The 25,740-nt window shown below is 45.0% G+C and overlaps 2 protein-coding genes across 3 annotated transcripts; one reads left to right on the top strand and one right to left on the bottom strand.

Moving 5' to 3' along the window:
* Window positions 1-657: 657 nt before the first annotated feature.
* LOC136965512 (butyrophilin subfamily 3 member A1-like) lies at window positions 658-7,361 on the bottom strand. Of its 2 annotated transcripts, XM_067259691.1 has the most exons (13): window positions 7,258-7,361; window positions 5,894-5,979; window positions 5,286-5,636; window positions 4,891-5,169; window positions 4,546-4,668; window positions 3,098-3,187; window positions 2,771-2,806; window positions 2,623-2,646; window positions 2,374-2,394; window positions 2,224-2,250; window positions 2,120-2,146; window positions 1,890-1,982; window positions 658-1,659 (listed from the first exon to the last, which is right to left on the bottom strand). In XM_067259691.1, the coding sequence occupies exons 2-13, from the start codon at window positions 5,952-5,954 to the stop codon at window positions 1,112-1,114; spliced, it is 1,680 nt and encodes a 559-aa protein (XP_067115792.1). In that variant the 5' UTR covers window positions 5,955-5,979; window positions 7,258-7,361; the 3' UTR covers window positions 658-1,111. The 2 variants fall into 2 exon arrangements, with proteins under 2 accessions (XP_067115792.1, XP_067115791.1); XM_067259690.1 differs by lacking the exon at window positions 7,258-7,361 and having other exon boundaries at window positions 5,894-6,040.
* LOC136965513 (sphingosine kinase 1) lies at window positions 7,130-25,740 on the top strand. Its single transcript, XM_067259692.1, has 5 exons — window positions 7,130-7,553; window positions 15,519-15,668; window positions 21,315-21,409; window positions 21,652-21,767; window positions 23,654-25,740. The coding sequence occupies exons 1-5, from the start codon at window positions 7,130-7,132 to the stop codon at window positions 24,528-24,530; spliced, it is 1,662 nt and encodes a 553-aa protein (XP_067115793.1). The 3' UTR covers window positions 24,531-25,740.

Genomic DNA, 25,740 nt, shown 5'->3' with positions numbered 1-25,740 from the left:
CCATCACGTGGCGCATACGAATGAGATCATCTTGTTTCCCCGCGTGGGGGCCAGGTGTTTACTGAGTCCACTCATTTCCATCTGCATGAATCTAAACCTCTTCCAGAGGATCCTGCACTGACGCCTGAAGCGCTTCCTCACATTCAGGGTGCCATGACGATAACGGTGAGATGTTGCTGAGAAGAGGTCAGCTTGACGTTGTGCTTATCGGTACCTTTAAGGACTGAACAGTCCCTTATGTACTGTAGGGTGTACCACCTCAAAAGATGTCACACAATTCAAATGCACAAAGATAAAACCACAAAGATAAAACCAAATAAATAAATAAACGATATCATTTAAAAAAAAAAAACAGGAGCGGATCCCTCACCAAGAAACCTTGGGTTAGGGATCTTCAGTTTTCCTGGTTAAAATACATGTCATACTTATAGATGTTTGATAAGAAACCAGGTTTGAGGTTTCAGCATTGGGACACACAGACACACTGGTGTTGGTCTGGTCCGTTCTGTTACTAAATACAACACTGCCATCTGTTGGTATAATCTTACCCTACAGTTTTCACAAACTCGTAAGTATTTGAAGTATTCCATGTGTACATTTGTGTGTTGTTTTCACAAAATGCTTTTCTCTTGAGAATTTACTAAAATTGTTCTTCAAATTCTTTAATTTAAATGTACATTTATTACTTTAACACAAGGTATGTGCATACAGTATAGTGCATATAGTAATTTTGGCAAATTGCAGTTTAATCTACTTATTTTCCTACTGATTCCCATACAAGTCACAGCTACAGTACTGTATATACTGTAGGTTCCAACCCCCTTGCATTCCACCTCCCAGTAACAGCATCCAGTCGACTCTCTCTTAAGAATACTTGTTCATAGCGTTCATATCTTTCTTGGGTGATTGTTCTGTTGTTCTCAAAAATAATAAAATGTCTTTATTGCACACAAATACATGGTTGACAGTAGATTTCCCCCATATATTTCCCATCTGCTCTAGAGTCTAGACGGTATATCTTTTGGTGTTGGGAAATGCTTTTGGGTATAGTGCTTTTCCCTTAAGTGCTTATGTAGGTTGTTTACTGTTCGGCTGGTTATAATTTTTTGGGCTAATCATTGGTAACAGGGTCAACGATGATGAGTTTGGAATTTAGAGTTTCCAGGCTTCCAATTCCAAATAATGGATAGACCTTCTTTTGGCCGTTTCCCGATTCAAATGTACAATTTGTATAAGTGTAGATATGATCAGCTGACTTATTGGTGTCATCATGTTGGGTCACATTATAAAAGGAGACGAAACTCTCATCACAATTCACAAATACCCCGACTTTCTCTGTCTTTTTTGTCATAAAAAGAGCTATCATAGTACCATCATGCACCCTTAACTTCCCCTGCCCGCTCCTCAAAGTCCAGCAGCCTTCTTGAACAGAGCAGACTAAAGTCTTTTCCTTGTTGATAGAAGCTTTGGCCACTCCTACAATCCAGCCGTTCTCTGGTACCTCCACAATAAAATAATGTTCCCCAGAGGAAAACTCGTCCTTTGCCAAAACACAGGGAGCTTTCTTGAAACGTTTATGGGTGTTTGATGCGGGTTCAACAGTCTTTTGGGACCCTTCGACAAGATCATGTTCAGTTCCACGTTCCAGATTTTTGGGTTCTATAAAGAATGGAATGGTTGTAGGAGCCAATATTGAGTAATAACATGACACTTAGCACATAATATTTGTTGAATGTGAGCAATGATTTCTTTAAGTGAGAGAGAAAACTGTTAATCAATTAATCATATTACACAATTGCATTAGTATGTTTACAAAATGAGTTTTTACTCCCCCCCCCCCCACACACACAATAATAGTTTAATATTTTGAACAACGTAATTTTACTTACCAAAGCTCAGTTTTTTTTTTCCAGTGTTTTGCACATCTTTATCATTCACTTCAAGATCAACATGTGCATTGTCAGCATCCAGATTGATGGTTCCTATAGAGAATGGCAATGACAAGAACAATGACAAGAACCCTATAACTTTTGTTCAAAATTCAGTAATATGTCACTGATCTGAAGCTGTCAAATGCAATTTTTTATTAAACAAAATGGAACAGTGTAATTTCACTTACTGTGAGATGTGACCACTTTGCTGTAATCTGTGAAGAGATGTTACATTATCATGTATCATTCTATTTTCCTAAACAAAATAATAGATAAGATTCTTTGTACTCACCCAATGTTAATCTGGTATTCAAAACGTCTGTTGAAAAAAGTATGGGATTTCTTATTCTAAACTGATTTCACTGTACGTTTTTTTTACAGGAGAATGGGTTGGATATCTAACTTTGCATTAGATACATGTACTGTATACACACACACTTACCTAATTGTTTCTTGAGATTTTCTGATCAATAAAACAAGACAAACAACAGAATAGGTAAGCAAGAACAAGAGTCATTTTCTTTAACAACAAGCTTCCAGGCCTTAGCCTCTACTGTATGTTCTTCCTTTACATATGAATCAGTTTTAACATCTTTATTAGTTATTTATTCACTGTGGAATACTGTATGGCCCTGATGTTCAAGCAGGTAAAAACATTGTTTTCTACCACACAGCCAAACACAGTCCTTACCATTCTGGATAATATGTGATTTAGCTGTTGGAGAAATTGTATTTACATTAAATATTAGTAACATATATATTTTGTTTAAATGAGCAAACCTTCTGTGGCCAGTTAAGACAACAAAATGTGTCAAAATGTACACAAAAACACAACTTACCAAATTGCATGAAACTGAGGTTCACATCTTTGCCATCTACAGTGACAAATAGTAATTTAGTAATTAAACAGAACTACTCTACAGAACAGTGAGGCTCATCACCATATCAATAACAGTAAAAAGGTCATAATATATGCAGTTAATCTATCATGTTCATACACAGTACTAAGTATATGCTTCAGCACAACATTTGTTATGATAATATTGTATATCATAAAATAAAAACTGATTATAGAACCCTGAGATAAAATGTTTACATGCAAAGACAAGATTTAATTCAATGTTGTACTTTGTCTTAATGTCAACAAAAATATTCAAATGACTTACGTTTTAAGACAGCTTTTTCATCCTCACTCCCTTGTCTTTTTTGGAACGCAATACATGTAGTATTTTGTCTGGATCTGGCCCATGATTGAGCTGTGAATAAAAAGTTAAAATAATTGATCACGTACTGAACATCCACATATGAAGTTTGGTTCATGTCTTTATCTGTGACATAAAAATGACCTACTGTATATTGACATAATTACTAAATTGTTACAGCAACCTTCTTATAGAACCAGTAGACTTAAAACAGAAGACTACAGACTAGTTTACTCTGCCTTGCCTTTGATGTACATTATTGTGATGACATGGCCGAGATTATGGAAAAAAGCAGGGGGGGTTCTTTCTTGTCGTTAGAAGCCCCACGGTGATCGCTCAAACTGTGATTACGTTTTGTCATAATGTCCACATGACAACTACAGAAAATGTGCAACAGCAACCTCTGCAGTCATACATTTCGGTGCTCACAGATTACAATGTAATACCAGTTCCACTATGTGGGTGGAATAATTGAATAACTTGGCTGGTCCCTATAACCATTCCGGTGTCTGATGGTACATTGGGGTTGTGTGAAAAGACACAAGTCATTATGTAGAGATTAAGACGACCAAAATTCATAGAGGCTGAGATGGAAGTTCACCGATGTAGATAAAAAAATAAAATTACAAGATTTATTGATACGCTCAACACTAACTACAGATTGCTATCTTGATGATGTCAGCAAGGATTCAGCATTTGCCATCCGTGTATCTTTGTTTGGGGTCTCAAGAACACCTGAGCAATGCAAAGCCAGGCTCAATGACCTTACACAGAGTTTGGAGGAATAGGGGCAGGAACATCTAGTACATCAGGTATGTCTGCACAATATATTTACTGTTGTTGTAAAACTTGTGAAAAAAGTGAATCGTTATGCAAAAACAACAGCAATTGCATGTATAATGTCAGATTTATGAATAAATGTCCTGTCCAATATGCTCACATTCTCTACTGGAGTAGTGCAGACATTTGCCAGAGCTATGGGTGCAATACCCTGGTTGGTTGCCACCTAGCTCTCCATCACGTTACTACAGCCATTCCTTTGTACTGGCATGTGGCATTCAGTACATGGCAATATTGTGCAGAACACAACATTCCACAAGGAATCACTGGATTTCAGAATCTCAGCACTGGTTTCAGCAATCAGAAAGTTATTTCTATTAGAATTCTGAATGTTGACAAGCTTGATTGAATGCACATTTTTTTGCTTGGTCACACCCATAGTGTATTGTTATCCTATATGCACTCTTAACTTATCTGGTCTGTTTGAAAAAGTATTCTATCAATGGCATGAAAATTGCAATATTGCACGTAAAGCTAACCATGCACTTAAACGTCACGTTTTACTTGGTTTACCTGGTTTTCTGTAGCATCAATGCTTAGGCTTGTGTCAAAAACTCAAGAGCCAAACATACCTTTTAGTGTGTCCCTTCTCTTCTTGTATAAGCAACACAAAATTAATATGACAACGAAGATCAACAGGGCAACGATGATGACCAATCCCATTATGAAATTAATTAATTTGGGAAACAAATCATCTGAAAAAGAGATGAGCATGCATTTGGTTATTTCCAGCCATTAAAAAAATAAAAAATCAAGGTGGACAGGATAACAATATTTTGACAAAGGGAAATATATTCTACTAAAAAAAATTGTAGCTGTACAGTATTTCAATCCTGAAAATTCATTGCAACATGAAATGGCCAGAATAAATCATCTTTATTGAAAGATTTAAGTTTAAGACAATGAATATTACTTACTTGAAATATCTATCTTCGTCTGCAACATGTGGCCAATGAGCTGCTGTTGAATCCTGCATGTAATCTGGTTGGTGTTTCTTTGTACAACAACTATCCCTTTTATGTCATAGAGACCATCCTGGCCTCTAGATGTCTCTATGTGTTCAGCAGGAAGTACCTGCCCTTCACTGTCCAGCCAAACCAGTTCAGGTTGGGGGTGCCAGCCTGTAGATTGGCACAAAACTTCCAGGCCCCAGCCACTGTGTTTGCCAATGTCAACCATTGGCAAAGATCCCTCACCTGCAACAAAATCAGATCATAAATAAAAAACACCAACCAGAGCTACAAACAGTATGTTTAGAATGAAACAAAATGGGAAAATAATTTGGATATTACTGAAGAGACTTCTTCACTACCTTTGACAGAAACTTGGACCTCAGCTTCCTCGTACCAGTCTGCTGTCTGAACTCCACATCTGTACTGGCCTCGATCGGAGAGTTTAGCTTGAATCAGTTTCAAGGAGACGTTGCCTTTCTGAAGTTCTTCTCTGAAAAGGGACGTTCGTCCTCGGTATGTCGAGTCAGCTTCGGCTTCCACGTCCTTCTGGTTTTCATAGACATGAACTTTCGAGATATTATCTGATGATAAAACTTTGGTCCAGTCCACCTTTAGGTTTACAGCACTGATGCTGGGTTTGAGATGACATGGCAACGTTGCGTTCTCTCCTGCAAGAACAATGACTGAACCACCCAAGACTTCAAATTTGTCTGAAGTTTGAAAGAGGGATCCAAAACATGAGTATTAATGTACAGAGCCTACATGCATTTAACTGGGATATTATTTTAAATTGTAACTACATGTGTGCTTTAAACACTTTTAACACAACACAGTTCTACTTAATATTACATATCAAAAGGCTCTATAGTGATTTTAACAGGAGAATACACCCAACAGGTATGTCACAAGTAATAAACTACAAAATTAGAAAACGAACAAAAAGAAGAAGTAAACAAAAAATGTTTACCCTGCTGGTTGGTAGGCCTAGTCAGTAGGGAGAGCAGTTTGAAGAGCAATACATATTTCATTCTGCAAACGAGATGGCACTGAACCCTAGAATAGACGAATGATTAGTGAAGTGGGATAAGCGAATTGACAACGACTTTCAACCAGTAATTAAAACATCACCATATCACAAAAATGCACGTATTATTTAATCTCTACTGTTGTTTTTTATCCACACACCGTGTCGAAAGTGAAACGCAAGACATTTCAAAACTTGATCCTTACCTAGAAGTCACCTAAGCGCCAAATACCAATTGATAGCTTAAATTGATTCCAAAGTACCAACATAACTAATACACATCTTCCCCTTAATTGTCCGTTTGAGACTTATTTAGTTTTCACCCAACAGTTTGGGTCACAGCCAGTTCCCCCTTTTCTTAAAATAAAGTAGGCTACTGCCTAATGGAGATTCGATTTTCCATTTGCACACTATCTACTACAGATACAGATGTAGGCCTGTATAAAATATATTCGTAGGCATATTGATTATTCTGGAGTCTGCTCTTACCGTCTCGCCCCTCTGGATAACTTTAGTAATCGAAATGTTTATTTAGTGTTTAGTTAGAGTGACCAGACGTCTTCTTTTACCCGGACACGTCCGGGTAAAAGACTTCCCTCCCTGACTTCCCACCTACTTACGCGTGCTCTGACTGTAGAAAAAATCAGATCAGATAGTGCAGCATGCAATACACGACCACCACCCCCCTCTTTTTCACAAACTCAAATCTGGTCACTTTAAATGCTTTAGTTGATCGACGCCGAGGGATTTAACACACCCAAACTTCGCCATTGCTTATGCCGACTTTCACTTTCGAAAAGCAATGCGCCTAAATGAGAACATTTCGCTCTGGCATTGACATGATAGCCTCTGGCATTGACATGATAGCCTCTCTTTTCAAATGATCGCCGAAACATGCATTGAAATAACATTGAAATATTCACAATTTTAGCATGGATCATTAGGCCTTATTCTCAATATTTTAGGGTTGCTATTTGGCAAGTGAGCCAGTGTGCGCCATGTCGTTATCCAATTCTGTCACTAGGGTGCGACACGACACCTCTATCAATTGGCAAAATCGCTCAATGGCACTGAATTTAAATTTCTACTGCAGCCGTACCCTATAGTCGCAGTTCCTCAACGAACTGTGTGACTGTGCGCGCCGGTCTGTGGATCGGGTTCACACTACCCTCTCCACACATGATGGATCATAAGAAAACAGAACCAGACCTTTCCAATCGCAACGGGATTACTCAGTATGGAGAATTCACAGCCATTGAAAACCGAAAATTCAGGTACGCCGTGAGTCTAACAGAGAGGGACCTCACCATTCAAAAGATCACGTCCACGCCAGCGGGACGGAGCAAGGTGGTTTACAACTTAAAAGACTGTGTTGGTTGCCGGGCTTACAGAGGAGATGACAACACGGACACTGCAGCGTACTTCTCTGCTTTTTTCTACCCGTTCAAGAAACGCTGGATGAGTTCTGGGTTGTCACGGCAAAGGCTCGAGCAGTGCTTTCGGGTTGAACTGCTCCAAGACTCGCGTGCCAACCTGGAGGAGGCAGAGAGATGGGCTCGCGCCATCCGTGACAGCTCAGTTCGACAGCAACATCTGAGAAACGGTAAGAAGTGACAGCTTAAGTCAATGAAGTTATGTGAATTCAATTATTTAATGTTTGATGTATTTACTCACTCAGATGGCTTCACTATCTTATCTTTGTCACCTGACTCGGAACATAGACTATTCTATTACCTGTTCTCACATTACAGCATTCCAACTGAACAATTCACAACAAGAAGCATGCATTATACAACAGTAGGGTACAAACGAACAGTCAGAAAGACTATATGTAGTTCACATAATGCCAAGAGGTATAATTACTCCGCTGACAATCTCGCACTGTAGCCTCATTGTAGAGTTCAAAAGCTAAGCCATCTGATCAATTGTTCTGCTCCATACTCTTCTCATATGTTAAGAACTCGAACTTTCTCACCTGGAATCATATTACTAATACAGTGACCCAGATAAGATTTCAATTTTGCAGATTTTTTTTGTAACCAGACAAAAGGTGCTTGAATAGTATACTTCACACATTTTCTTCCTAACTGGCTAAAACAAGCTTTAACTCTAAACCACATCTCTACAGCTATTGTAATTCTGTTGGCCTGAAGGTGTTGTTTGAACCTGAGCTGCACATTGGTAGACCTCTATTCAGTTTAATCGACCTAAACCTCATAATTGAGCTATGATAACAAAACAGGTAGACAGAATAGTGTCACCATTGTTCTTTAAGAGGTCAAACCAATCCTGGTTCAGCTGCAATGACAACATTTGCTGTTGCTCAGGTATGATCTTACAATTCACATATACTGTTTTATGGAGCCTATATGTTCATTATATGTTCACCTTCTCATATTTAGCATTGGTTATTCTTTTGATATCCCTTTGTTATCCCTTTGATCCCCTGTATTGATTATCTGTCAGCACATGCCAAATCCATTCATAGACTTATTTGTGCGGGTACCAATCAGAGACTACGGCTTAAGGTAAAAGGTTGTGACCTAGTGCACCTCACTAACTGCCGAGTCATTGGACTGGAAGGCAGGTACAGAGGTCTAATGTCAACCCACATCATTGTCCCCCTGTGGCCATAGCAACCAAGTGACCAATTGAAAACTAGGTACTTTCGGAAAGAAAAGTGTAATAGCAACACAGCTTGTAAATCCCTAGTGGTGTGTATTTAGCTACATCTTCCTTGTTGGTGGTAGTTAAACAGAGAGAGAGAGACACTGAGAGAGTTCTACTGTATAGAGCTCCTCAAAGGATGTGAGGTGCTATTGAGATGTAAACAGAGGTATTTTTATCCACCTAATGCATTCATTCATGATTCACGCCCATTTTAATGGTAGGCAGGTTTTAGCCTGCCATACAACCTTTCCACAGCATTGTCAATGCAGTCCCACACTTAGCCATGAGATCCTCATTCTGTCCAATCGGTATGATTGCCTGGTATTGACGAATTGACTTGGGTAAGGTCTTGACCTTTTAGCCAATATGTTCTTGACGACCAGTTTAAAGTAAACCACGTTTCACGTTCCACATTGAAACAGACCGTTTTACTGGGTGTTACATCTGCTTGTGAATCAACATCATCTCCCAAACCTTCAGGCAAGCTTTCTATTGCTGCATGCTATCGTATAAGTATCTGAAGCGTGAAATTAAGAGAATAATAAATAATAATGATGATGGGGACTTCATAAGGATTGCCTTGATGCACTCCTCAAGGGTCTCTCCTTTTAGACACAGAAAGCAGGTCACTGGTAGTCAGTACAGACAATTGCGAACATACACTATAGCATAACTAGTTGTTAGACAAAGTACATCATTACTATAGTCCTTTAGCCGTCATTCCATTACTAACTTACACTGTTGGCGTCCTTTCCGTTTACTGTGAGATACTATGATCTGATGTTAGCTGGTTAAAGTTGTTCAAGCCAACAACATTTGCCCTCTATGGTGTGTGTGTGTGAGTAAGTGGGAGTGTGCGCACGTGTGTGTGTGTGTGCTTGAGGGCCCTGCAGTGAGACAGCAGCAGTAGCGGCAGCCCTCTCCCTGAGGACGCGTGTCGGACGTTTTCCAGGATGGGGTTTGACGTGCTGTCAAGACCTCTGGCTCAGGCTCTCTGTCTCTCTCCCTCTTTCTCTCTCTCGTTCATCTCTCTTCCTCTTTCCGTGTCTCTTTCATTCTCTTTCACAGCAACTCATTTTTGTTTTTCTACCTATGTCACCTTGCCCTTCCCTCCCTCCCCATTTCTCCCTTTTCACCCTTCCAGTACCCATCTCTCTCTCTCTCATTCTCCCTCCTCTCTCTCTTTCTCCCTCCTCTCTCTCTTTCTCTCCCTCTCTCTCTTACTGTCTGTATCCAAAACAGCTGTGTTTTAGGACTGACAATGTCATCGTTGCCCTTTGAGAATAAGGAGGAGGACAGGAATTATGCCCGACCTGACATATAATTGGAAACTAAACCCCAGTACTACAGAGGTCCATTCACAGTGCCAGATACATTTAGTTACAGTCTTCGACTCAGTAAACGATGTTAATCACTCTCATCCTCTTGGAAAGACCCGTTTCTCGTTGTGCCTCGTGTCTTATTCTGGGCGGAGGGAACGCTGCCTCTGAGTGGTGAGAGAGAAATGTGGTTGTGGGTTTTAATGACTGGGTCCTCCACACACAATCAGCGTTCGCTTTAGTTTTGACAACTTGCAGCAGTTCCGCTGGTTACATCTGATGTCGGGCCTGTTCGTAGTTTCCACGCAAGTTTGCAGTCTTTGGTTTGTCCTGGTGCAAAGAGTCTGATGTGAAGATGAAGAGACTCAAAATGACAACTTTTTCTTTGAGGTGTTTTTTTATTTATTTTTTATTAAACTGACACTGAACTCCCACAGCAGGAAGTAACCACGATACATCTCTCTGGAGGGTGACAATCAGCGTCTGCTTCTTTTTCACTCTCCTCTGTTCTTCTTGTCTCTCTTTCTCACTCTCTCTTTTTCACTTTCTTAAGATAGATAGACAGAGAGCTAACCACCAACACCACCTCCTCCTCCACACCCTCTGTGGTTTGGCTTGCAACTCCGCCACAGTCTGCTAGCTCACTCAAACAGGCTTGTACACACACAAACAGCTGTATGTCCTGTATTTAGCTAGAACCGACAGTGCACTCTAGCAGGTTGTGCACTGTAAAAAGTCTCTATATCAATTTGATTGTGAACGTATTACAATAAATAGGCTACACTAATTGAGAAACTGTTTGCTTTATCTACAGGTACTGGTCTTGATGTCACTCTGTCACATTAGTCATTGTGTTGGGGACAATCGGAGGTCAGATTGTGATGTGTTTTGGTACTGTCGGATTGTAATACAGCAGTGTGTTTCTTGAATAAACAGTCAAGGACAATGTTGCATGGAAAAGGACTGTTACAGTTTCGGGTCAATGCTACAGGTCTTGACAATCTCTCCCTCTGAGATATTACGCAGTTCAGACTTCATAACAAGAACAGCGTGCAAATAGTGTCTGGTGAGGATTCCGATTGTGACATTATTCTTGTTTACCGTCCTGGTCAGAAGCCCCATCCCGGACTCTACAGACTCACCCGCTCTGCCACTCTGAAGCACAGACGGAAGCATGCTCAGGTTACCTTCAGGTTTGTTTAAAACAGACTAATCTTGTCTACGAAAAGAGGACTTTTGTATGACCGAGTGTGCATAGCCAAATGACGACCTTCATCCATTTATGTGTAAACTGGACTCTCTCCAGGGCTTTAGTACAGTGCGGAGTGACGGGGATAAACTTAGCGGAGCGTCTAAAATATTCATGTGCTAGCTAAGCATGATTTTGGTTGTTATTATGAGCTCTGAGCTCATTAAAGTCGATGTTCTCTGACACCGAGATTTGGACCGTGCGCTCCTACTCAGTGTACGCTATCATGAATTGACGTATGCTTCCATCAAATGCTTTTGAGCCGTACGCCGAAGTTCCCTGTGATGTCAGAGGGAGCCACGACTGCTCTGTTCCCGATTTCCAGCGTCCACCCTGAACAGAGGCAGTTTCTCGTGGTCAAACCAGGGCGAGCTAAAACCAGCCATACATTATTGATGTACAGTAGCGTGATCTATCTATGCACCAATAACGGATGCGCTCAAACCATGCAAATTGGTCAATTGGAAAGATTATTATAAAGACTGAAGTGGACCTTAAGACGACAGTGGTGCTGGTGTGTTTCTCTACTGGAGTTGAGAGTCCTGTTCTTCTCCTTAATGATGTTGAACAGGAGTCCTACCCTTGTGGCTCCCTTGTTTGAGGTGACAAGGGATCGCCATTCGTTGGAACAAGAAGAAGACAAAAGACCTGCATAATTGTACCAGCCTCAGGACAGGGCTGTCAGACAGTGACATAATATAAATAGCAGGTATTTTGACGTTCATTAACACAGACCGAGACCAACCACACCTGTAAGCCCTCCTACTTTCCCGTTCAAATCGAGCCGCCTCACTCTCATGAGCTTATAATGAATGCAGTTATGTGTCACTTCAAGAAGGGGAACCAGTTATTAACCACTTAGTCATTGACTAATGCTGAGGAATGCGTCGGTGTGTCCGTGGTTCAAGCAACAGCACGTGGATATCTTACGTGGATATCTTACGTGGATATCTTACGTGGAGATTCTACGTGGATATCTTACGTGGAGATCTTACGTGGAGATCTTACGTGGAGATCTTACGTGGATATCTTACGTGGATATCTTTATGGCAAAACTTGTCCAACGCCCATTTCGTAACCACCATATGTCAGAAGAATTGAGAATCCATTAGAGAGCAGTTAAGATCAAACTTTATTCATTACTATAGGAAAATTCCGATGTATATGTCATTAAGGCTGCTGTGACATCAAAAGGATCAATGTCAAAATAATAATAATAATCCAAGAGAGAGACAGAGAGGTTAACCTGCCCTTCTGCCTATGTTTGACGGTAACAATAGATAATGTAGAACAGGCGGGTATTCCAGAAAGCAGGTTATGAGACATACCCGGGTAAGTTAACTCCCCAGCTGACACCCAGCGTTGTAGCAACATTGCCAGTAAGTTGCTGCAACATTGTGTGTCAGCTGGAGGGTTAATGTATCCGGTTATGTCGCGTAACCTGCTTTCTGGAATACCCCCCGGGAAGATATAATCAGTTACTAGGCTAATCTGCTGTTTTAAGATTCTGATGTCTGGTTTTCATTTGGCCTGGCATTCCACATCACACCGCTGTGATGATGTCATGATAGTTCTGGGAAAGTCTCGCGCTTCTGGGACAACGGAGATGAGGGCCTTAACAAAGACACTGCAAACGTCTTCGAAGATCGCACAGTCCCATGTTTACTGTTGTCAGAACAGCTCTGTGGTGATTCGTTTAAGTCTCCTTCGCTGTCACCTCTCCTTCCTCGTACCTTTGTGAGGTTCCGAGTGAATTTCATCAACCCTTTCCTCGCGGAACTGAATAAATGACGTGTTTGATAATCTGTGTTATCACCTGTCTGTGTTCATTTAGCAAAGGGCACTAGCAAACTGATAAGGAGCAAGATTAGGGTTTAGTAGTCTGTTTCTATACTCTGTCGCAATCACAGGAAGAGATTAACATATTGGAGCCGACATCAAAAATGTAGCTGCTTATGTACATCCATCCACCATATACATGGTCACCCATGTATCCACACACACGGAAGGCAACCAATCAGATTGTAGAAATCCCCTTCCGCTCTCAGACAAACCAACACCATCCAGCATCATCAGTCACAATCAGGATTCTAGAAGTACTGCGGTGGCTTCTCTTAACACAAAAGCTGCCATTGTAGCCTGACCAACACAATGACTAACGCGAGAGGATCCCACCTCCAGAGAAACGATTTAAATTGTTTGTTGTTTTTATGTTGTCGGAAACATATTTCGGCGTGATTTGCCTCGTTTGGCATGTAGAGCCCTGTTGTTGTGTCCAGCAAGCGGATGACACGGGGGAAAACCCAAATGAGATGGGTAAACGGTTGATAAATGTGTGGAATGCTTTGATTCTGGGAGGGGTGGGGGGGGAGGGGGGGGTGTGTGGTGAAGAGGAAGTGGGTATTGGGTCGAAATTAGTCTACATAGTGCCTGTGGGCGTTAGACAGCATGGTCAAGTCTACAGCTGCCAACTTGGTAGAGAGGGCGCCCTTGCCAAGTCATGATTTATGAGGGTTCCAGCAATGGCAACCAAATATCCCCCTAAGGGCCCCGTCATTACAATCATCACAATGGGGTCGAGAGGAGGTCGTTTTTGGTACTGGCACAAGGTTAGATAGTTAAAGTATTTCTTCTCTAGTCATTGAATACTAAGTGAATACTAATACTAAAGTCTTTGAGATCATCATGTCAGTCATACTAGCTAGTTGATAAAAGGTTGGATTGATGCAATAAACATTTGACACGACAAACAGAACTGAATTATGACACACCCATATTCAAGAACCATTGCTCCAATGTCCTCAACAACAACAAATTGCTATTTTCCCGTAAACGGCAGTGGGTGGTTCACTCATTAACCTGTCACACACACACATTATCCAGTACAGGTGTGTCTCTCAGAAAAAGGGCCTTGTTTTTTTATGATATCTCACGCATGTTATCGTACATGTTATCAGCTGACGTCAGTCCACCAATCACGGTAGGTGTGTTGATTGAAGGTAGGCCTTCTGCTTTAAGGGACATAATGACTGCAAGCATCCATAGACCCGGTCACACGTACTCACACCATGTGTTGCTATGTACCTACATATATTGTGACAATTACTGCCACCATCCCCATCTCCTCCGTGCTGTGTTCTGTAGCGATACTACAGGGGGTTCTTAATGTTTCCGCAGTAGAACTCTGCATGTGACTTCACCCGGCTGTTGATTTGTGCAATGTATTTCAGTCTGTTGGGGAAAACTCTCCTACTATAGTCTGCATCTTTCTTCATTACCAGCAGTCTCTGTTTGGGATCCCACAATGAATTGCTCCTTGTGAGGTTTCCTCTGATCTGTCAGATCTTTAGGGAGTTTCCTTGTCTTCTGAGGGTTAGGTTGGTAATTCATGCTTATCTGTTGGTCCGTGGAGCCTTTGACTTTGCTAGTTAAAAGTTTACACAAAGTTAGATTTGATGCTAGAGTTAGAGTTTGGAATAGAGTTTCTATTCCACTGGGGGATTAATATCCTACTGCTCCCTGTCTTGTTATTGTCTGTACTTGAGCTATGCTAGCTGCTTCAAGGCAGGGTGGTTTTTCTCCTTAAATAGACTCACTCCAAAGACAAACATATTTCCAGTGCACTTAAATGGTTAAATCAATACGCAAGTGTCTTGACTGGATATGTTCTGTGTGGTTATCTAAGGATACCTTATCACACAATGTTGAGATAAACATGTTGCCATTTCCAGCGCTTTGAAGAAGCGAAACCATCACACACCCCTCAGTCATAAACGTTCCTCAGTCTGACCAAACTCCACTGACTGACATAGATGGCTAGATATAGGTTGTGATTCATAAACTGTGTGCGTGTGTGTGTGTATGTGTGTGTGTGACAGAGCTAATTCTTTGAACTTCAAAATGACAATCGTTCCACGCAACATTCTTTGTCATCTGCTCAATTGCCGGAATGATTCTCCCTCCAATCATTTTAAAGCTGCAGGCAACTGGGGGGGAAGTTGAATTGTTGTCACAGATTTGACTAGCGAAGACCTGCCGAAGGACTCCTAACACCTGCCTCAGCTTCTCTAGACGCTATCCCCTGAAACATCTAACCACCTGGGCCCTTCCAATCACACCAATAGCTTATGCTGTTGTCTTAACGTTCTCAGTACAGTCAGAATATCTCTCAAACCAGTGAAAGAGATAAGAGACCACTGTACCGGAACTTTCCCTTGCATTTAACAACCCCCCAAAAAAACATGTTTCATATCTTTAAAACAGGCGACACATTATTCCTGGTGGCCCAAACTTTGCCTAACCTCTCCTACGGCCTCCTCTCTGTTGGCAGGTGTGGAGTTCAGTGAGGTGCGTCGCCCCTGCAGGGTGATGCTGCTGGTCAACCCCCAGAGTGGGAAGGGAGACGCCCTCAGCCTCTTTACCGGCCACGTCCAGCGCATGTTCCATGAGGCCGGCATCCCGCACACTCTGGTTATCACAGGTGGGTTCCCCGTCACACGTACACACACACACACACACGTACAGACTCAACACAACAAACACGCACAAGGATTCATTGCAAGTCGGTTAGCGTCTCAACTGTCCACGACGGCAGCATCTAGCCCAGAGGCCAGCAAGCGGGCCAGACAATCTAAACACGAAATCACTCGTCCATATCTCTTCACTCCGGTAGGCAATGTGGCCTTAGAGTAACTAACTCTCTCTCTCTCTCTCTCTCTCTCTCTCTCTCTCTCTCTCTCTCTCTCTCTTCTCTTCTCTTCTCTTCTCTTCTCTTCTCTTCTCTTCTCTCTCTCTCTCTCTCTCTCTCTCTCTCTCTCTCTCTCTCTCTCTCTCTCGTGCCCCTATCCCTGCCCTTCTATCTTTTCTCTTCAACTCTCCATCTCTCCTCCCCCCTTCATCCCTCCTTTCCTTCCGTTCGCCCCTCACTCCCTCCATCCCCTGCGGCATCGATTCTCTAAATGTTTTCATTCTGTCACAGTCATTACGATGATCAAGTGCCAGTTTGCCCTTATGCAAACCCAAGCAGTTATGCAATCTACAGTATGTGCGCACACGTCTCAGCAAATCTAATGGGATCCGATGTGATGTGGTAATGCTGTTCATAATGAGTAGCTGGCATGTGGTTAATGATTATGAGAAAAGAGATTAATTTCTGGAACGCCGCTAACTCGCCAGCAGATGTCCTGGTTATTTCGCACGGTTCGCATAGTCAAACTCTGCAGTCTGTTGAATAAATCTGCCCTTTTAAATCACTGCAGTGTCAAACATTAGCCCTGAACTAAGTCATTCCCCTCAGAGAAAAGAAAAGGAGAGCGGGAGGTGGAGAGGGAAAGAAAGGAAGGAATCCTCTTACTCCGTGTCGGGTAAAGTGCTGAGTGCGTGAAAGCAGAAAAAAGGGAGAGCACTGCTTACCTCAGACTTCAGGGAATCTTCTGGAAGAGTTTCATCCGGAGAGCCTTATTTGAATAGGCTGAATTCCTCCGTCTATCATTTAGTCATTTAGCAGACGCTCTTATCCAGAGCGACTTACAGTAAGTACAGGGACATTCCCCCGAGGCAAGTAGAGTGAAGTGCCTTGCCGAAGGACACAACGTCAGTTGGCATGACCGGGAATCAAACTGGCAACCTTCGGATTACTAGCCCGATTCCCTCACCACTCAGCCACCTGACTCCAAAGACTATCAAAGAGGGCAAAGACTCAGAAGCGGCATCACTACTCCCTGTGAAGAGACATTGTGCTTTCGCGTACAGATCTGGTTCTCCAGTGTCATGCAGATGAGGCGGGGTACCAGGTGGTTCCTACCCGGCTCTAGTTATGTTCATTTGTTTGTAGGGGTTTGATGTGCTGTAGAAGGCAGTCTGTGTTGTACATATGCAAGCGGGAGATTACTTACCCAGATTTTAAACATTATCAGTGAGAGGAAAGCAGATGCAGTGTCTATCAATGTCGGACGGCCGGGATTGGTTGGAGGGAGACAGGATACGGGTGGCTTAGAGAATACACTTCTGTTTATTCAGGTTACAAACCGTCCCGTAGCCAGGTGGCCTCCCACCAGCTTTTTATAGAGTGCTATGTTGCTAACTGGAGCACACTTACCCATACTCCTGAGAAGGGCTGCTCTCCAAACAAACAAACAAACAATCGTTCTCCTTCCACCAATAAGTGACACCCATTCGCCATATATAATATGCGATCTACAGCCTCACTATGACATAGATGACCCTAACCGTAATATAAACCCTCTAATTGCAGCCCTTTTTAGACAAACGTCATGCTTTAATTTGAGCTTTAACTCGGAAAGAGCCGCACTAGGGTGTTAGCACAACGCTAACCTAGCCTCTTACAGGCCCATACAGCCTGTGACTGGGCTAGCAGGGGGTTAGCATCGGGATGCTAATGAGAGGGGACAGTCCCCTTATTGGAGACAGGGCAGCAGGCATAGCTAGGGGGGGGGGGGAGGAGGAATGATGAGTCCACAGCCGAGGAGGAGTACGGGGGCCACAGAGAAGTTGGCATGAGGGTCTCTCTGAAGGCCCCCTCTGCCCCCATTCTGGGGTGTCCAGGAAATGCCTGTCAGGTTAGATAATAACAACATGCTTCTCCTCTCCTCCCTTCTCTCTCCTCTCCCACTAGGAATACACAGGGTAGACATTAATATAGCTTTTTGTCAGACCTGGAAACACAAATACAAAACGTGCTGTTCTTGTCACAATCTAACCTAGATTTCCACAGAGCAGCCGAAGCCGAAAAACTCTGATACATTTGGTTTGTTGACAATTCCATCAATTGTTCACCAGATATAGACTTGCTGAAGTTGCTTTCGAGTTGACACCAAGCCTTCCCACAGGGAGAAGTTTTGGGGTGAGATGTCTTTAGTGGTATCATTTCCACTGTGCTCAGTCCAAACACATGTACTTGCTGTAGAACCAGTACAGTGGTCTCAGAAGACCGTGTTCCAACAGGCTGGTTCTCGGGGAGTTGACAAGAGCAATACCAATGTACTGGTTGTAACCCCTCAGGCTCTTTCCTAGTGCTGACTTAGCTCTTACAATGTTTAACACATACACACACACAGAATGTACAAGATCATTACTGCCTCTTTTAGTGGACTATCACAACAGATCTGAACTTACACACACACTCACACACACACAGAATGTACAAGATCATTACTGCCTCTTTTAGTGGACTATCACAACAGATCTGAACTTACACACACACACACACACACACACACACACAGAATGTACAAGATCATTACTGCCTCTTTTAGTGGACTATCACAACAGATCTGAACTTACACACACACACACCCAGAGTGTACAAGATCATTACTGCCTCTTTTAGTGGATTATTTCAACAGATCTGAACTTACACACACACGGGCATACACACTCACATGCAAACACAGTGGCACTGCGGTGGACAGAAGTGCTGATTCACTCTCAGGACCTGCTTTTACTGTCAGCGCCTGTCTGTTTCTGAGAGGGTGGGTCTGTGAAAGAGTGTACGGGATGGAGAATGTGGAGCAAGGACAGGAAAGTGTGTGTTTGCGTGAGTGTGTGTGTGGCTGGTGGGTATGGAGGTTATGCCTCTCTCATGAACCTGTGTCGCAACAAGATATTTTAGTGAGATGTCATCGACTGTCCTCAGTCCCCCCCCCTCCACACACACACACACACACATACACACACGTACACAATTTGCCCCTCCCACAGGGAAGGGCAGAAACTAGGAGCTATAATGAGTAAACCTGCACAAAATGGAGTTGTGCATTCAGGCCAGAGGCACCCTTGACCAGGCTATAAAAGTAATGTACCCAGAAGTCTTTTCTCTCCACAACAACCAAACATAAAAGAGTATTAATTGGGCAATAAAATGTTCCACTTCTGCCCTCATCATCTCTCTTTTGCCATTACCCCCTCCCTTCTTCCCCCTTCTGTCTTTTCTTCATTTCTCCCTCCCTTCATCTTTGCTATCTCCCCCCCCCCCTCGCTCCCTTCCTCCCCATTTACTGTACAGTACATCAATTCAAACTATAAAGGGAGCGATAAGCGCTAGCTAAGCACTGACCTATCCCCTCCCTCAACACTGTTTTCCCACTCCCCCCCTCTTCTCTCCCTTGTACAGCTGCATTGCCCGTCACACTCTCCACAGAAGCCGTTATAGTTTATAGCATCTGCACAAGCCAGTGGGATGTGACAGGGGGGCAGATAAAGGGAAATTGATTCCCTCTCTCCTCTCCTCTCCTGTGCTCCTATCGAAGCACAGGAGAGGTAAAGAAAGCTCCCGGTAACTGGAAGCCTCCCAGGAGGCCCTGTGTGTGTGTATGTGTGTGCGCGTGTGTGTGTGCGCGTGTGTGTGTGCGCGTGTGTGTGTGCGCGTGTGTGTGTGTGACAGACAGGCTGAGTGTCAAGACCAGTTCAACGCAATACAGAGACAGGGAGGACAAGCTCGACAGGAAGAACAGAAAGAAGGTGAAGGGTGAAGAAAGAGTGAAGAACATGAATTGGCGTTATCGTGTCTCAGGTCGAGGGGCAGGTGACAGATACTTTATTTAAATAGGCAACACAACAGAAGGGAACAAAAGGGGGGGGGGGGATACAAACCCTGCTGTTTGACACAGCTTTTCAAGAGGGAAGCAAAGATAAGGATGCAGGAGAAACGTAGTGTAGGGGGCAACGGTATCGCTTCTTTCAGTTAGCTTCTTTCACTTGTATTGTACTTTGAAAATCTAAGACAGGGGGAGGGAGGGAGGGAGGGAGGGAGGGAGGGAGGGAGGGAGGGAGGGAGGGAGGGAGGGAGGGAGGGAGGGAGGGAGGGAGGGAGGGAGGGAGGGAGGGAGGGAGAGGGTGAGGGTATCTGTGTACATGTGTGTGGGGTCAGAGAAAGGGTGTACGCCTATCTGTGTAGGCGTGTGCGTCAGAGAGAGAAGGAGATTGTGTGTGTGTGTGTATGAGAGAGAGAGTGTGTCTGTGTGTCGGTGTGTGTATGAGGGAGAGACCGTGTGTAAACATTCCCATCCAGTGTCTGAAGGATTAGGGAAGTGTAGTGGAGTAAAAGGGAAGTTAAGGGAGAATAGTACGGTGAGACATAAACCGTTACGTTCACTCCACCCTATACTGCCCCCTGCAGGTGCAACACCCAGTCGCCTTTCCTACACAGAAGATCAGCGTACATCTGCACTAGAGGTAGCCACTGAACTCACTTTACCCAACCCTAAATCGTTGTTTAAATCAGGAAAGGTTGGCGTGGAAAAATAATACAATGCAATAGCAGGGTTTGCCCATTCCGAATTGGGCATTTGCTTTGGAGAACGTGCTAAGTTACGAGCTACTCTTATTTAGATGAGACCACTTCACTTGATTATTGGATTTCCACAGTTTAATTTGATGAAGTGCTCTGAGGTAATTCACCCTGGGAATCAACTTTGCCCAGTCATAGATACTTCATTCAAGTGCTGTGGATTGGCTTTCCTCTCAGACTCTGAAGGGTGCTGGAGTGGAATGTGTTTGATTGTTTAGTGTAATAGATCACACTCCCAAACATGCACACACTGGCACACACACTGGTAAACACACACTACCGGTAGCTCACACACACACACTGGCACACATACACACAAACAAACAACGAAGCATTAACATCTAAGAGATGTTAGAACAAATAAACCCTGGTCTGTGTACACAATCTGGCAGGATATGTATGCATATCAAAAAACAAAACAATATGCGGATCACATACCACATTTGTGAAGGTGGAGAACGAGCAGTTTGGTTAGTGTGTGAGTCTGTAGCTGCTGTTCTGGGCCTTCTGATAAGTACGAGGAGAGTAGACACGAATAATGCAGGATCCGAATCCTCACCAGACACTCTTTTGCACTCTCTTCTTGTTATAAAATCTGAACGGTGTAATATCTCAGCGAGTCAGAGAGTCCAGGGGGCCTGGAACATCATCGGCGTGGCAACTGGAACATCACCCCTGAAAGTCCTCCCCATACCATGTCCTCCGCAACTTCCAGAAACACAACGCGGCCTTCTAACCTGAAAGTACCATGACTAAGAAACAACACAATCCAACAGTGTGTGTGTGTGTGTGTGTGTGTGTGTGTGTGTGTGTTTCCAGAACGTCAGAACCATGCCAGAGAGCTGGTCCGCGAGGCTGATCTATCCCAGTGGGACGCCCTGGTGATCATGTCTGGAGATGGCCTCCTGTTTGAGGTGAGACCCTGGTCCCCAGCTGCTCCTCAGAGCCACATCCATAGATCAGCCACTTTATCGGACGTGAACCCTTTCTAGTTCATCCATGTACAGCACATGATAGTCAACACGACTTGCATATATACATTTTTAAAAAATCCCCAAAGGAATGTACAATTAGTGCGTGCGCTAAGTGCAGTAATTAATCAAGGACTGAGCACAAAAAGGTCTTGACGAGTGTGTGTGTGTGTCTACACCCCCAGGTGGTGAACGGTCTGATGGAGAGAGAGGACTGGCGAGAAGCCATCCAGATCCCCCTGGGGATCCTACCTGGGGGGTCAGGGAACGCCCTGGCAGCATCCATACACCACTACTCTGGGTGGGTCATAGCACAGACATACACCACTACTCTGGGTGGGTCATAGCACAGACATACACCACTACTCTGGGTGGGTCATAGCACAGACATACACCACTACTCTGGGTGGGTCATAGCACAGACATACACCACTACTCTGGGTGGGTCATAGCACAGACATACACCACTACTCTGGGTGGGTCATAGCACAGACATACACCACTACTCTGGGTGGGTCATAGCACAGACATACCCCACTACTCTGGGTGGGTCATAGCACAGATATACACCACTACTCTGGGTGGGTCATAGCACAGACATACACCACTACTCTGGGTGGGTCATAGCACAGACATACACCACTACTCTGGGTGGGTCATAGCACAGACATACCCCACTACTCTGGGTGGGTCATAGCACAGACATACACCACTACTCTGGGTGGGTCATAGCACAGACATACCCCACTACTCTGGGTGGGTCATAGCACAGACATACACCAAGAGTTGTATTCCTGGCACTGTATCAATATTGATGGCACCAGACCGTGACTCCTCAATAGCGTTTGAACACACACAGTCACGGGCCTGGCTCACGTCCATACCTCTCACCTTCACTCTGTGAGGGAAGGAATGAAAAGCAGGAAATACTCGTTTACGCATCTGAACTAGCCAGATTTGGTATCAGGGGTGATTCTTTCCGGTGGGCATTACATAAGTTGTTTTGTGTGGTGAGCTCTACAAACGCACAGTGCTATACAGCCTACATACTGTATGTTCCACGTTCAATTAGACACACAGTACCCTTGCCCCTTGCTGCAAGCACAGTAAATAAGCAGCGTTGACCCATACTGGGAGAATCAACCCTACTGCTAGCTCTTTCTTTAGCCCCCCGATCCCCAACACAATCAGACAGTCACACAAAAGCCCCATCACCCAGACCAGTCACACAATATCAGGAAGGCCCCAGAGTCTGCTTTGTCCTCTCTCCCCTCCCCTCCCTCCTCCCTCCCTCCCTCCCTCCTCCCTCCCCCCCCCCCCCCCCCCTCCCCCAGTAGGGACGTCCAGAATGCTTCTGTGTTAGATAACGGTGGCAGGTTACACAGGACACCTAGCTAGAGTTTCTAGGATCCTGTGGTTGGGTCTTAGTCTCTGATGCAGATGAATGGCGTTCAGGCCAGTCGGGGGGGGATGTCAAAATTCAGTTCCCAGTCAGAGCCCCCTCTGCTGGTGTGTGGTGAACACCGCGGCGTGAATCCGGTTCCAGAGACAACGGCGGATTTGATGTGCACCGAAAATGAGAGAGAAAAGACAAAAGCCTTGTACTGAAATGTGTTATTACGTTTCGAGCTTTCTCACAAAAACCTCAAGGAAGAATTCGGGCAGATACATTTCGAGGTTATTTTTGTCATGTTTTAGGCTAGTGACAAGGACAGATATAAATATGGATGCAACCTCAGCGCTAGTCAGCTCTGTGGAGACCTTTGTTCATGGCTGAACAGGGCTGGGATGCTAACAGCAGGTTGGGGCGGAGCCGTGCTGGGGAGGGGGCGGGGGAAGGTTAGTGACCTCCCACCCTTCACCCCCCCTCTCTCCCCCAGCTGAGGTTGTCTTTGTTGTCCGGCTCATAGTCTCACTTTCTGCTTAACATGAATCCCTACTTTACATCAACTCCCCCTCCTTACTACTCGAACCCCTCATTAGCTTTCGGGGGGCCCCCCTCCCTCCCTCCCTCCACCCACACACGCACCCCCTTTGTGGCCAAATGTCACCTCAAATCCTCTTCTTTTAACTCATTCTGACCTCCCACCCATGTGGCAAATTACTCCCCCCCCCCAACCACCCCAAAACACTTATGTCTTCACCCCCCACCAAGCGCTGACTCTCCTCCCCCCCCCCCCCCCGCAGGGCCCAGGCGGTGTCGCGCGAGGAGCTGCTCGTCAGCTGCGGCTTCCTGCTGTGCAAGGGCCTGGTGGCCCGCATGGACCTGACCTCCATCCACCTCTCCTCCAGCCGCCGCCTCTTCTCCTTCCTGTCGCTGGCCTGGGGCTTCGTGGCCGACGTGGATGTGGAGAGCGAGAAGTACCGGCACGTGGGCGCCGCCCGCTTCACCGTGGGCACCCTGGTCCGGCTCGCCTCGCTCCGCGTCTACCAGGGCAAGCTGGCGTACCTGCCCGCGGAGGAGGAGGAGCGCTCGGTGTCCATCGCCGTGTCGCCGCAGCGCCCGCCCCCCACGGCGTTCTGCCCCGCCACCCTGCTCTGCGGGCCCGCGCACGACTCGCCCGCCCCGAAGGCCGTGCACACCCTCCACAACTCCTGCAACTCCAACAACTCCCTCAAGGGGAAAAAGAACGAGGCGATGCCCGGCCACGGGGCCCCCACGGGGCCGCCCGACTCCCTCCTGGTGCCCCTGGACCAGCCTGTGCCCAGTGACTGGGTGGTGGTGAAGGAGGAGGACTTTGTCCTCATGTTGGCCATGTACCAGACCCACCTGGCGGAGGACCTGTTTGCGGCGCCCCAAGCCAACCTGGAAGACGGCATCATCCACCTGTTCTACGTCAGAGCGGGCATATCTCGTACGGCGCTTCTCCGACTCTTCTTAGCCATGGAGAAGGGCATGCACATGGCGACCAACTGCCCGCACATGGTCTATGCCAAGGTGCGGGCACTGAGGCTGGAGCCGTATTCGCCCAAGGGGGTGATCACCGTGGACGGGGAGGTGGTGGAGTATGGGCCTGTGCAGGCCCAGATACACGGACGGCTAGCTAGGCTAATCACTGGCTAGTATGGGGATTGGTGCTACGGAGCTAGCGAGGCATTTCTTTGCACTTTCCAAAGGTTAGGTCGGAATTTTGCCATTGAAACTTTTGACATGCAAGTGCCATGGTTCCATAGCTAAACCCTTTTGAAGGATACACTCTGAATAATGAGTTATAATATTAATGAATTACCTTTTTTTTTTGACTGTTGACCTCCCTTGTCAGAGGCAACCTAGCTCCCCTTTTCTCACCAAGGGGACGACAGTTGTGATACTGCCGTTGGCCGTGCGGTGAGAAGTCTGTAATCATAACTCACTCACCCGCACATACAGTCCCTGCATATCAAATACCCCCCCACACACAGAAACCCCGCACATACAGTACACATCCACACGCACACAACAGTTTCCCACCCTGAACGGCGTGTTTACAACCACGGAGGGGTCATCTCTATGTTGTAGCACAACTGCCATTTCAATTTGAATGATCTCCCCTCATGCAATGCTTTTGGGTGGTGAGGCCTTTGCTGCTCTGTTGCACTGGAGTGGCCATGTGGAAGATACTAGCTTTAGCCGGGAGCTAGCGGGGACATTATAAACATGCCCTTACTTGAACTCACTTTACTATGGGCCCAGTGGCAGTCGCACCATTGCTTTTTCAATCACACTCCAGCTAGAACACTAGCAAGTGGAACATCTGTTAACCTCAGCATATCCAAATCCAATACTTGCATTCAGACTATTCTTAATGGCCTGCTAGTTTTGAGCTTGTTTTGCTTACCTCATTCTACAATGGCGACGGCCAGCTTTAAAGTGCACAGATTGAGAGAATAGGAGGAAAGTGATGGGCCTTTTTATATTGTGCTGCTAAAACTAGCTATGGCCTGGCCTGTTTAGGTCGGTCCTGCGGTTCACATTAGGTCGACGTTGATGAGTTGTAGTGCCCTGGCTGCAGCCTGTCTTCACCGCACATCCATCCCTCCCTCCCCCCGTCCCTCCATCCCTCCCTCCATCCTCTGAGAACTGCAGTGCTCCGCAGAGCTGTCCCGCAGTCACACACACACACACCTCCCCCCTTTCCCTCTCAGCACCTATGTGTCCTTATTGTCATTAAGCTTTAACCTTCATACGGAGATGAAACTACCAAGGAATTATGTAAGCACGCCAGTGCTGCTGCTAAGCTAACCCTGCTATGGGATGTAGCACAGAACTTTGGAAAAGGAGGGCGGCAATTATT

The sequence above is a fragment of the Osmerus mordax genome, chromosome 21 (assembly GCF_038355195.1).
Source record: "Osmerus mordax isolate fOsmMor3 chromosome 21, fOsmMor3.pri, whole genome shotgun sequence".
NCBI lineage: Eukaryota > Metazoa > Chordata > Actinopteri > Osmeriformes > Osmeridae > Osmerus > Osmerus mordax.
The sequence above is the reverse complement of the archived record's forward strand: the minus strand, read 5'-3'. Positions and strand labels throughout refer to the sequence as shown.